This window comes from Sapajus apella, unplaced genomic scaffold, assembly GCF_009761245.1.
Source record: "Sapajus apella isolate SASKATOON/1434 unplaced genomic scaffold, GSC_monkey_1.0 scaffold7, whole genome shotgun sequence".
Lineage (NCBI taxonomy): Eukaryota > Metazoa > Chordata > Mammalia > Primates > Cebidae > Sapajus > Sapajus apella.
Window position 1 is genome coordinate 23,564,448 of NW_022436947.1, and position 14,115 is coordinate 23,578,562.

The 14,115-nt window shown below is 36.5% G+C and overlaps 1 protein-coding gene across 1 annotated transcript in view; it reads right to left on the minus strand.

The window, feature by feature from the left end:
• The window catches only part of CFTR (CF transmembrane conductance regulator), a 180,103-nt gene extending 174,980 nt beyond the window's left edge, over window positions 1–5,123 (minus strand). The window contains exon 1 of the mRNA XM_032276197.1: window positions 4,938–5,123. Coding sequence (XP_032132088.1) covers window positions 4,938–4,990 — 53 coding nt within the window. The 5' untranslated portion in view covers window positions 4,991–5,123. The remainder of the gene's footprint in view (window positions 1–4,937) is intronic.
• Window positions 5,124–14,115: the final 8,992 nt, after the last annotated feature.

Below are 14,115 nucleotides of genomic sequence, written 5' to 3' on the forward strand. Positions count from 1 at the left end.
ATAGCAGTGTTCACTCAAGGACCTTTAAACAAGTGTGAACATTTATATATTGAATATTATTACACTGTTCCACTCCCTCCCATAAAACATAACTGGAAAACTGTGATTTCCCTAGTGTAACAGTTGGCTCTGAGGGATATTTTGACTGTCACATCAAACATAAAATATTGACGAAGCAGCTAAGAAAAATAGATTCCAATTCTCTCTTTAGCAAGGAATTAAATATTAAAACTACACTATGCCTTACAAGTATATGAGAATATTCCTTGAATCAAGTGATTAATAATTTAACTAGCACATATAAACTATTGGAATAAACTTCAAAGAAGGACTTTTTAAAACTTGTGAAATTGACTAAAAGAAACAATTATATAATTATACATACACATATATTTTATATATAAACATAAGTAATTATAATTTTAGTCATATATCATGTACAGGAGGTACTTTTAGAACTCTGAGAATTAAGTTAATCAAAATTGACAAAAAATTAACACATATTCCCAGTTGAAAAATCTCAACTGTTTAATAACAAAACACGTTCAGCAAAAGGAAGATGAATGGAAGAGACTACTGAGGGACTGGTTAGAAAGGCAACATTTGTTTGTTAGTGTTCAGGCAACATTGTTCAAGACAGAAGGGCTCCTATCCCAGAGGTGGCCTCCTCCAATTCCTACAGAATATAAAGCCAAAAGAGAATATGGACACCCTGGGCTGTCCACATTGTTGGCATTTGCCCGTGAACTGACAAAATGGACTCATGGTAATCAGGAACACTGGCAGTTGTATATCACAATATAATTGTTCCACACATATTGGCCTTTGTTTTATGCATCTATGTTAGTTTGATTTGGACAGCCTACAGTTTGTCTGAGAGACAAACCTGAGATAACACATACGTATTGATCAGAACTAGGCTAAACCCTTGCTTGAGTAGCCAACTAGTCTTCTGTGGCAACATTTTTACAAACACCCACAACAAACTGCAAAAATATTTATGGCTCAGCCATAATTTTAGCTTTCCTCACAAATCACAAACATGTAAATAAAATGTAAATATAAAATCATCATGATGAATTTGTAATAGTGTATCATAATTTATATAACTAAATAATTGTGGTACCGTTAAAAATGGTCATCTTACAAATCTTTCATAAAATACTTATTATTATACTTCCATTGCTCAGAGCACTTAGTTCTCTTCATTAAGCACTGTCTTTAGGCTGACAGGGTGAGGTGACTTATGCCTGTAATCCCAGCAGTTTGGGAGACCAAGGTGGGAGGATAACTTGAGGGCAGGAGTTCTGAGAGCAGCCTGGGCAACACACTGAGATACTGTCTCTATAAAACTTTAAAAAAAAATTAGCCAGGCATGGAGGCACACACCTGTAAACGTGTCGTCCCAGCTACTTGTGAGGCAAGATAGAAGGCTCACTTGAGCCCAGGAGGTGGAGGCTGCAGCGAGTTATGATTGTGTCACTGCACTCCAGCTGGGGCAACAAAGTGAGAACCTGCCTTTTAAAAACAAACAAAGGAACTATCTTTAAAGTTTGCAATGCAGTTTTTTTTTAATGAAAACACCTACAATTAGGTAGCACTTGGCTATTAACAAGGAAATTGTGATGAAAAATCTTTATATTTTCAGAGTGAATTTGATTTTGTTATACAGTCAAAAGTCACTTGGAAGCAAATCCAAGGAACTAGTCTAGGTAATATAATTTTTAACCTAAAGCAAGCTATGAACATTAAATAATTATAAAATAATGATGCTAATACATACTAATGAGAAGAAATTTATGCATTATTTAGAAAGGCAATTTCATAATAAGAAACCAAAATTATTTTGATCAAAGGCAGAATGTTTAGGATATGAGTGTGGTTTTCATTAGGTAGCTATTTTGAACCACCATACCTATTCTGATATACAAATTCAGCTGTATTTGTTTTAAAATCTCATTACTTTTTGTTTAATAATTACAAAAGCATCTCAAATTATCTTATTGTTAACTTGACCCTTATACTATGTGATTCTTTGATGAATTTCCACCTTAAATCCTAACAATATTTTACTCTTTGGTCTTATTTGAGACTTATCAGCAGAGTTTACAAGAGACCCCATATGCCTTGTAAGAAATCAATGGCATCTGTATACTTGGATTCTGTGAGGTTCTCACAATTCCTCAGTCTAGACCTAGACTTATAGCACAGATAATATGACCAAAATTCAAGTTATGTCATCTGACACACAGTTTGATATACACTCTCACAACTAAACAAAACATGAAAAATTCAGGGCATGAGAGAAGAGACGGAGAAGAACAACTTGAATAACTCCCTTAAAAGTTGTGAGAAAATGTAAACTTTAAAAATTGCTCCAAATTAAAAAAGCACAATTTCTGTTAGTGACCATTTATAAATCAATCCCCCTTGTATATAAATTATAAATTCTATGCTAATTTATCACTTCTAGTTTAAAAATAGCTTCCTATTTCATAAATGTTATTTTCATAAAAGTTTCAACATAATTTACTTGTTTGCTTTGATATTCACAAACTACCTGAATTTTTCATGGTGAAATTCTCTTAGATTATGTTTATTTTATACATATATGGATTATGACAGTTCAAATGTCTTTCAAAATTTATACTTGATGTGAAATTCACGCAAAATTTAAAAAGTAAGAAATAACATACATTATTTTCCAAAATTCTTTTGGTTTTCCAATGACAAAACCTAGACATACAAAGAAATATTCAATACAATCTATAACCTGTACCATAACAATTTTACTCTTTTGTGACTCTCAAACTGAAGGGATCCTATTCAGAAAGTTAAACTCTAAGGCATTTAACACCATATGATAGAAATATGTGATGTGTTTCCTGTATATCTAGTAAGGCCACGTGAAACACAGTTTTTCATAAATTAAATTCTCATACGGGCCCACTCACTGCATATACAGATTGAGAGTCACAAAATTATACTCAACAAACATTAACTGAGCATCTTATATAAACAAGGTATATGTACTATAATGACTGTAAAAATATGGTAATCCATAATAATAGCAGTTAACATTGGGCTCACTCTTCACATTCCTTTTCTCAAGGGATTAACTCTTATGATATAGATCCTATTAGTCTCCACATTTTAAAGGTCAAGTCACACAGAGAGATGTTAAGGGACCTGCCTCAGGTCACACAGCAACTAAACAGTAGATGTAGGATCTGAATCAAAATAATTTGACTTCAAAGCCTACCACTCTTGAAGACTAAGCAGTACTGCCTAACTTAATGCAGAAAAACACATTTTCTACACTTTTAGAATTGCAGTCCAGAAGACCAGAAGGAAATTTGTAATCACTGGTATTTTAGGTGATTGTCAGTTCCTATAAACAATAGGAACTTAACTTTTAAAAACATACCTATTCTTAGAGCAACTTATGAGACATTTTGGAGAACAGAAATGAGTATGCTCCTAACAAACTTAGTAGCCTTTATATTTTCTTTGCAAACCAACCTGACAGCATTTTAAAAACTACATTAATCAGGTGATTTGTAAAAAGAAAATTATATAAAAACCCACTTTCATAGATCAATAGTAAGTTATTTTTAAGTTAAATAGTATTTAGAAGTATCCATGGAATATTCATTCTTCTGAATCCTGCATTTTTAGACTGATTGGCATTTAGGTTCCTCAAAGTTCTCTGCTAAAAAAGTCTATAATTTATGCCAATTAACATTCTAATTTATAAGTAGTAGGAAAGCAGATCAATAGATAAGCCAATTTTATAGATGGAGTAACAAAAGGTGCTATAACATCAACACAAAGAGATAATTCTAAAGAGTAAAGTCCTTCTCTCTCATCCACAGGGAGGAGCTCTCCTTCAAGGGCCAGTGGTCTCTCCTTAGCACCGGAGTTCCAGGATCAATCGCACATGCAGAGAACTGAACATAAGAGATATGTGAAAGCTAAATTCCTTCCCCTCTACAGACACATAGGAGCTATTTATAATATCTTTGACTTTTTTGATACATCTGTATGCTTATTCATTGGGTAATTATGAGTCAAGTAAGGCCCCATGAGAGAGCTGTACCTATTCATTCATTCACATGGGTAAAATAACAGGAACAAGGTAGAGGCAATATTCAAAGAACACTTCAAATATGAAGTGCTACATCTAATAACACTTTGCCTAAGATTCCAAACTTAGACACCATTTTAAAAAATCATTAAAGTTTGCAAGCTTCTATGGCTCATCACATTAGGATATGAATACAATTTATTAAATGTCAGTTGGATATAACTTCAGTATCTATTCCTATGGCTTTTAAAATGTATAGCTTGTAAAGTTAACTTTTTTCAGATAAATATTGCAACAAATAGGCTTTCAATTTTTAAAGGAAGAATAATTTACTTGTGGCAAATACTAAATTTACTCAGTCTCATAGCAATAAATACTTTAAGCATATATTTTCTACCTACCCCCCAAAATTTTCTTTTGCAGAATTCAATCAAGAAACGTTTTCTGAACACCTACTATATGCAGGCATGGTATCTGTATGTGCCAAGAAGACAATCAAGTGTCCAAGGCTTGAGGGGGGAAACCAATAAACCACACATATGTGTTATTAACAAGTTTTTTAGTTTCTTAGAAAAATCAAAGAAAACCACATAGAAGCATATCTGGGTCTTGAGATTCTAACTTTTCAGTTGCAAGTAGATGTGGCTCTATTCAATCAGCTTAACTTCATTCTTCCATCTCTTCTTAATGCTGTTTCATGCCACAATACCCACATTTTCTTTCAAAACAATGAATGATAGAGCATCTTTTTAAAAACTGCTTGTTCCATTTCCCCAAATCCAGCCCATACACACGCCCTCCTCTTTCGTGGGCACGTGTCCTTCCAAAGCTCGGTTGGCCACCCTCTCACCTGAAAAAAAGTTTGGAGACAACGCTGGCCTTTTCCAGAGGCGACCTCTGCATGGTCTCTCGGGCGCTGGGGTCCCTGCTAGGGCCGACTGGGCTCAAGCTCCTAATGCCAAAGGACCTACTCCTCTGGGTGCCTGCCGCTCAACCCTTTTTCTCTGACCTGCTGTGATGTCATTTGCTTCCAACTCCCCCCACCCACCCCTACTCCACACACCTCCCCTTCCTCTTGCTCCTTACCCCGCCTCCACTGCCCAGGTTAAAAGCCAGCCACCGAGCGCTGCCTGGTCCGGCCCCAAATTTGCTCTAGCAGCTTTCTCCACCCACTCCGTACCCCCCCCCCCCTGCCCGGGGCCACACCCCCACCCGCTCCTTCCTTCTCTCCTCCTTCCCTCCCTCACCACCCCGCACCTCCCTCTCCTGATTCTGACTCCCAGCCTCTCTCCCGCGCGCGGGCTCCTTCCAGGTCCGTGTCCTTACCGTCCACCAGCAGGCCCATCCCACAGGTGGGCGACAGTCGCGGCCGCTCTTCAGGTCCAGTAGGCAACATTCCAGGACGCAAGAAACTACTGGCAGGAGAACTGGCTCCCCGGGGAGCCTCCTGGGCTCTCCTTCGCGTCAGGGTCCGCCAGACCCACGACCAGCTGCCACCAGCTTTCCTGAGCCTTCCTCCTCCTTTTTCTCCTTTTCCAGATGACCCTAGCTGGGCTCCTGTTACGTTTGCAAGGTGCATTTTGAAAGGGGAAGGAAAATATGCCTTTCGTGCATCAAAATGCAGCCTTAGAGAGCCAAAAAGTTCCGCGGCCGTGTGGATCTGATGCATTTACCTTAGCACTTCCTTTGCGTGTCGTGTCGGAGAAGAGAACCAAGCATGGTTAGTTTCAGGCTTATGTGAGTGAACTCCAAGTATGGCACAGAAATCTTAGGAGGCATACTTAAAGGAAAAAAAAAAATCTACAAGGAGGTAAGAGGAGATAATGCTTTGCCTAATTGCTGGCCCAGGATTTGTTCCTTGTCTGTCCTTTTTAGCCGTGTGCATTTTTAACGAAGGCTTTGGTGTGTTTTAGCGACAATGACAAAGAACAATGTAAATTAACCCGCCCTCCTATAGATTTCCTAGTCTCACTCAGCAAAACATCTTGACTAATCCACTGAAAGGAATCCAAGCAGTCTTTGAAGCGTAGGTAATGTGTTAACTTTGACCTGACTCAGAGAAACGCCGTCTTCAACCCTCTGAGGGCATTTGGGCATTCCCAGGCGTAGTCACCTTCCTTCTCAGCATTTGGTGTGAGGATTGCATGTGTCTCTGGTGGTTTTTAAAGAGCCAACCTTCTAATCAATCCCTAAACCCTATTATGTAAAAGCAAGTACACATTGTGTTTGAATTGAAAATTTTAAAGGAAAGTAAAAATTTTGGCCTGATTACTTTATTGCCAACATCTCTAAGGCAAGGGTCTTGTGAATTTATTATTGTTGACTTGTGATCATCCAAACACAGTACAAATAAAATGGTGCATTTCATAATGGTGGAAAGACAGGCACATGTGTTGAAAATAAAGAATATGTTCAGCAGGTTTTCATAGCTATGCTTTTCACTTCAGTGGACAAAAGCATACATTTTTTTCTTGATATTGTAAAGTAAGATTTAGAAACATTTAAACTTTATTGTCCTAAATTTGATTAGTAGAGAAAAGAGGAAAGAGATAAACCAAATTGCATTAAGTTAGACACCAGGAAAGAACTTCAGTGTTTTTAACTCACCATCCAATCTGTTACTTGAAATCCTCTGCCTGTGTTTTCATCTCTCCAGTATGACAAAAAATGAGACTCTGTCTTCACTATTGACTTTTCCCAGACATGTGATTGAACTCACTCCATCCACTTCCCCATCCCCCAACTGTTGTTTGCTTGATAACTATTAGTGTGACCCATCAAATATAATAGATGCATTTTGAAATAAATTTAAAATTAGTTCTTCTTTGTGATCAACAAGCATGTGAAAATAAAGGAATTAAGAATTAAGTTCCAAAGAGGATTGTAGAAGCTGACCAAGGAATACGGCTGGAGGAGACCCCGAATGTTTTTCAATCAATCCTCTTCTTCTGGAAAGAATAAAACAGTTACTTGGGTTCCTACTATTTGCCAGACATTATTCATATAACCACTACAACAACCATGTAAATAGGTGTTATTGTCTGCAGTTTTCAGCTGAGTAAGCAAACAAGCAAAGTTAAGTAAATGCCTATAATGATAGACCTAAGATTCAAACCTGAGTCTAGTTCTAAATCATTACTCCTATAACTGTGTAATACTGCTTCTAATCAAATCATCCCTCATGTATTTCTATATTGTCACTTATACATCCACCTAACTTTTCTCCTTACATTAGTTTCATGAAATAATAACTTCTAGAGCTGTTCAACAATGAAACAGGAAAACATAAATCTACAAATTAAGTAGCCACTGGAGTAATGTACTTTTAATGATTACATTTAACTATAATACTCCATTTTAAGCATGTACATACACGTGTACATAGGAAGACCATAGATTTTTATCATAAAACATTACAGCCCAAATTTGTTATGGTAGAAATAAAACTTCACCATTATTCAGAGTTTTAACACAGTTAGCAAGCATGTCCAAATGCACTAATTGAGACATGATATACAGGATTTGCATCTAGGTACATACCTAATGTGGGAATGAGGACTTATCTACCAGAAAAGTGTTCAAATGTGGCTTAAGGTTATGACTGAAATCCTAAATGTGTCTTCAAAATGTCAGGAACAGAAAACAAATTAATGGGCCAGGGTGAGAGTAGGTGAAACAGTGAAGCTCTTCTCTCCAAGCTGCTCAATAATAGCTCATATCATTTTATAACAATTTTATAATCACTTACGGTTGTTGGGCACTTACCATATATGCCAATTATAATGACAAATACATAGCCTGATTTGCCTTTTTTAATCTTTACGATACCTTAATGGGACAAGTAACTTCTTCATTAACTATATATTACAGATAATGAAACTGAGGAACAACAAGTTTAATATTTTCCCAAGCAAGTTGCACAATTAATAATAACAGAGGAAACTAGGGTTTAAACCTGAACAATCTGTTACCTGAGCCCAAGCATTTAATGACTACACATACTTCCCCTATGGAATTTCCTAATGTTTTAAGCAAGAATGACCTTAAACATAGAAGACTGGATGGCCATTTGTGTGGCATCATTTTAAAGGTATATTAAAAAGAAGAGTGAGGAGGAGTAGAAGAAAAGGAAGCCAACATTTATTTAGAATCTACTTTGTGTTCAGCAATGTACTGGGTGCTTCTTACAAATTGATTTCAATACATGAAAGATTATAAGTGATAACCTTCCCATCAAACATTACTTACCCTGCCAGGTTTCACCATTTGAAATCATGAGAGTGAACTTTCACAATACTTTACTTATCCACCATGTTGAACTTAATTTGAGAGTATTTCTCAGATTCTCTGATGAGTGGGCTTTAATAGTGATAAGTGGGTAGCAATCCCAAATGCACTAAAACCTGAAAAAGTAGAAGAAGAAAAGAAATAGTCACTCCTATAGAAAAGAAAAACTCATTAAAAAATACAAGGACTTGTCAGTTTCACATATGTATTCTGGTTGTGCTTATAAGTTTATCTAAGCTAGAAGGGTAAGAACAGCCACAGCTCTTCAACAGTGGACCACAGTGATTACCTAGGATGTAAACACATATTACAGTCTCACAAAGATGTTTCAGGACTAGAAAGAGGTGTCCTGGGACATGAGTAGGCCAGATTCTAGTTTACTTTTACTGCTTCCAAAATAATGTTTGGTCTGACAATTCTGTTTATAAACACACACGCACACCAACTTCTATTTATATACATACATAACCCCTCTTCCCTACAAACTCCTTGGAGGCACGAATTGCATCTTCTGTTTTCCTTTGAATTCACCACTTATTTTGTAATACAGTATATGCACTCAAACGACCATTTTCTCTTGGGGTTACTGACCTAATAGTTGAAATGTCATTCTAAAGGGCACATCTGAAGATGCATAAGAGGTGAATGGTTACCATTAATTTTTCACCAAGCAAGACCTTTGTGCTAAAGCAGATGTACAGAATAAGGCAGTATCTCCACCCTTCAAAACTCTGAATCTAGACATCAACATTCTCTGAACATGATAGAGAATAGTGGAAATAGCTTGGGCTAAAGCAATAAAGAACTAGGTTATCAATCCTGGTACCACCATTCACTTAGCTGTATGACCTTAAGTAAGTTACTTAACCTTTCTGTGTTTTGTTTCCTTGCCTGAAAATGAGGTTAAACATACCCACCTTGGTCAGGTGTCACGGCTCATGTCTGTAATTCCAGCACTTTGAGAAGCTGAGGGGGGAGGATTGCTTGAGCTCAGGAGTTGGATATCAGCCTGGGCAACACAATAAAACCTCTTCTCTACAAAAAAAAAAAAAAAAAAAAAAATCAAAAAATTAGTCAGCTGTGGTGGTGTATGCTTCTGATCTCAGCTACCTGCAAGGCTGACGCAGGTGGATGGCTTGAGCTTGGGAGATGGAGGCTGCAGCGAGCCATAATCATGCCACTGCACTCCAGCCTAGATGACAGAGTGAGACCTTGTCCAAAAAAAAAAAAAAAAAAAGGTAACCACCTCATAGGGTTGTTGAACAGATTACATTACGGTCTCTCTACCTCAGTACTATTGACATTTAAGTGTGGATAATTCTTTGATATGGGGGTTGCCCTTGTACTGTAGAATGTTCAGCAGTATCTCTAGCTTCTACTCACTAGATGATCAGAGAACCACACACATATTCTAGGTTGTAACAAACCGGACTGTTTCCAGAGATTGCCAAACATCTTGGGGAGAGAAATACAAAATTGTCCCCAGTTGAGAACCATTAAATGAAATAAATTAAATGTGATACATATACCAAACTTAAAGGGCTTAGAACATAATAAACACTTAATAAATGTTAGAAATTATCATTACATACCACTAGTTATAAATTAGAAATTTGTGAGGTATTGCAAAATAGAATGCTACAGAAAACTGAACTCTCTAAAAGCTGTCAGAATTCTCAGGAACATTGGAATCTCTTGTTCTCTAAGAAATTGTTAGTATTTGAACTAGATGAAAAGGGGCAAATCAAGTACTCTTGCAACTGTTAATAATTTTTATTTAGAAGCAAAATTCTATTTTTATATGGTGAAAATGTCCCATTGTATTGAAATAACATTTTAAAGCTCTGTTGTTTGGTTGCTCTAATTTTCAGCTCATCATCGGCGGTATAATTGTAACTGTGTCCAGATGGAATTTGGCACCCTGATGGGTCTTCTGTAACTTAAAGGTAGTTTCTCATTAAGGAAGTCTTAAAGATCTTCAAGCTGTACAAAATGGGAGCTTATTAATGCTGCTAATAAACTGAAATAATTCTGAACAATATCAAAAATACAACTTTGTCATAAATGTAAAAGCTACTAAATTCTCTAGGATTTTCTAAAGCTACCATTCATAAAATATTTTATTGTTCATATGGGTTCTCTTCTCATTTTCCTACTGAAACTTTTCTAGAAACCAGGGAATTCATAACACAGATTAAATTTTCATTGGTGATATCATGTTGAAAGCCAGATACTATATATAGAATTAGATAATTAAAAACTTGAATTCTAAAATGAAAAGTAGTGATATGTTTTCTCAGATGAGTTCTGTGATAATTTACATGCTACATAGAAGAGTTATATTTAGAAAGGCAGGGGTGCACAGTAAATAGAACAATGAATTATTTATTTATAACTCTTTCCCTCTAAATAGATAATTAGTAATCAAAACAGGTAAAACAGGGCACTTGAAGTAATAATAATGAGAGATAGGATAGAAATATTTTATTCCACATGGGTACTAACATCAATTCTGAAAGTCTTGGCTATCAAAACCCAGTCCGTTGTATTATTCTCATAGTCTGATATCTCATAGAAGGCAACACGCAAGTTCACCTGGAAATAAAAACCATCCCCCTTTCATCCCATTCATGGAAGAGTTTGCTGTTTAGAGACTTATATCACTGAATGGCATCATGGATAGTATTTTCAGCTATAATTTTTTCAAAAACATTTATTTTATGGTCATTCCTTATACCAGTCTATGACCAAAAACCAAGGACAGGACATAAAGTCACTTAAAGAAGGCTTTTTGGCCTAAAAAACTAAAATTCAAGAATTTACAGGTTTAGGGTCTCCTTTCTGATTTAACTTCCACTATATAGAAAGTGTCTATGAAATCTCATTGTTTTCAGGTCATTCATTGATCCTCAAGTTCAATGTGCTTGGTGAAACTACAGTGATTAACTGCCTAGTCAAAAGGACAGCCAATTCCCAGTTTGGTCACTATGGCTCATTGGCCTCCATAGCCTGCATCCTTGTGTCTGAGACAGTGACTGGAATCTTCTCACCTCAAAGGCTGTTGAGAGGCAACACTGATGAAATGATAGCAAAACACTTTGAAACTCTTATTTCCATTTGCAAAAATTTAAAGAAATATATGAAAATTACCTAAGTCCTTTCTAGAACAAAGCATATCATGCTAATGAAGCAAAATCAAATTGATAAATTTGTATCATGTTTTTCATCCAAACAAATTAACTTACCAAGTTTTACCTAAAAATATAATTTTTCAAAAAAAGCAAATTTAGTATATTACTATCTTTGCAAAAAAAAAATGTTATGCATACTTATATGTTGTATAAATTGCATTATGTGTCTCAAGGAAGACAATATAAAGTTGGTATATTTTATTATCAACATCCCACTTTACAAATGAAGAAACTGAAGTACAAAAGGTCAAATGCCATGCCCAAATTTAAGAAAGAGTGCTAGAATTTGAACAAGCCCAGTGGTCTGGATCCAGAGCTGAGCAGCTAATCACCATGATCTCTGTTTAACTAGACCACATAGAACTCTTTTGTTTATTTAATTAAGAGAAGGTGCCTTATATAATTTGTGTTCTTGCTTCTCTGTTTAGATGAAAACAAAGACTTATCACAAACTGGACTTGAATTTTTGTCTCCATTTCTTCTGAATTCATTGAATGGACCCTCTTCCTTAGAGGAATGAAAAGTATGTAGGTGTTTAGGAGGAAAAGAAAGAACAAGCTCTTTTCTGTGGCTTTACAAAGACTACTTCTATTTCTTTTGAGATTCAGTGTAGTTAGAATCTATTTGATGCATTGAGATGACCCCAATTGGAGTATGCGAACAGAGACATCAAAGATCCCAAGGAGAACACACCACACCGTGAGAGAGAAGGTTTAACGCCAACACCTACTATGTGGTGGGAGATGGGTTCTTCTTTCTGCAGCTGAAACTGGAAGCTTGTCTTAACCCACCCATCCTTAGGTGCTGGGTGGGCTTTGGAAACTACCATAACAACTTTGGAAGTCCAAGAATAAAGTACTACTGGCTGACACTAAGGCTGGGAGAATGAGTTTCATCTTCCTCCAGGAACTGCTGTGACCTGTGCAGGGATCTGTTCCAACAGGGTGATAATAGTAGCAGTAGACTTGGATGCATCTGACACTATGGGAGGACCTATTTTCATCAGTGACACAATGCTGTGGTGACAGAGGCTCTTGCAGCAGAAAATGGGGTGGGACATGTGACAATGGACTATTCAGATCCTTCATATTCTCCTTTTTCTAGTGTTTAGAAAAGGAAATTACTTCTTTGAAACAAAACAACCTTGGAATTCTTGGACAATTAGGAGTGGAAAAAGTTCTTTAAAAAAAATTTCTAGACTTCTTGCTAACTTCAATATTTTAAACATTTAAAGCTAAGAAGAGATATGACCTTATTTGTACTGCAAAAATTGGGTGAAAGGAGACCTCCAGGTCACATATATATGTTTGCATAAGCATTGAAAAAAGCCTGGAAAGATGTATGTCATGATCATGTCATAAATTATAAATTTTTTAAATAATTTTTTTTTCAAAATAAAGAGCTGCATCTTGGGAAGTAAAGTGACTTTCTGATTCCATTTCACAAATGGAAATGAAAAGGTTTTTGGAAAGCCTATAGTGTTCCATCTCTGTGCCAGGCAGTGGACAAGTAAACAAAACAGGAATCTGCTACAACTTCCAACAAGCTTCTTGGATCTAAATTTTACTACAACTCTGGCAAAACAAAGCATTACTTCTCTGAGCCCAAAGAAAATTATCAGCATCATTGTCTCTTTTATTTATTCTCATCTTCTTCAGTGCTGCAAAATCTACAGTAACTCCCTAGTCTCCTTCGGTTTCCTTTTTTTGTACCCACCCAGGTCTGCATTTCTCCTCCATTCCTGTTTTAAGACTGAAAACAAAATCTTCTCAGAAGTCCTTATAGTCACAAAGACGCCCTGTTGGAAGTAGAAGAAAAACACTTTCCTCAGGTAAATTTGAATGTTTAAGCTATAACTAAAGCCCTCTACTATTCATTAGCAGTTAATATTCTTATAAGTCTTGTATTATCCTGTTTAAGTGCCACAGTTCCACTGTACTTTATTTTTCACATGTTAAGAGCATTAATTTTGCCAGGGTGCAGTGGCTCATGCCTATCATAGCATTTTGGGAGGCTGAGGCAGGCGGATCACGTGAGGTCACGAGTTCGAAACCAGCCTGGCCAAACATGGTGAAACCCCATCACTACTAAAAATACAAAAATTAGCCAGGCATGGTTGTGGGCATCTGTAATTCCAGCTATTCAGCAGGCTAAGGCAGGACAATCGCTTGAACCTGGGAGGAGGAGGTTGCAGTGAGCCAAGATCACACAATTGCACTCCAGACTGGGCAACAGAAGCAAAACTCCATCTAAAAAAAAAAAACGCATTAATTTTTTAATGTAAATTTGAAATCTAAAAATTTTACATTTTTAGAACTCATTTTTTTCTTAACAAAAGATACTAGGAAACTAAAAAATGAAAGTGCCTCAGTGCTGTTTCTCTAAAAGGAAACTCGAACTCCCTACTCATCTCAAAAGCCAGGCCAAGACATGTGAGATGTAAGAGCAGGTTCGTGAGCCCCTTTCAATGCAGATTCCTTACCCAAAGCAAAGCAGGAACTTCACTTCTCCTACCCCTCATGTCAGACGACCTGTATGCCCTCAACACTA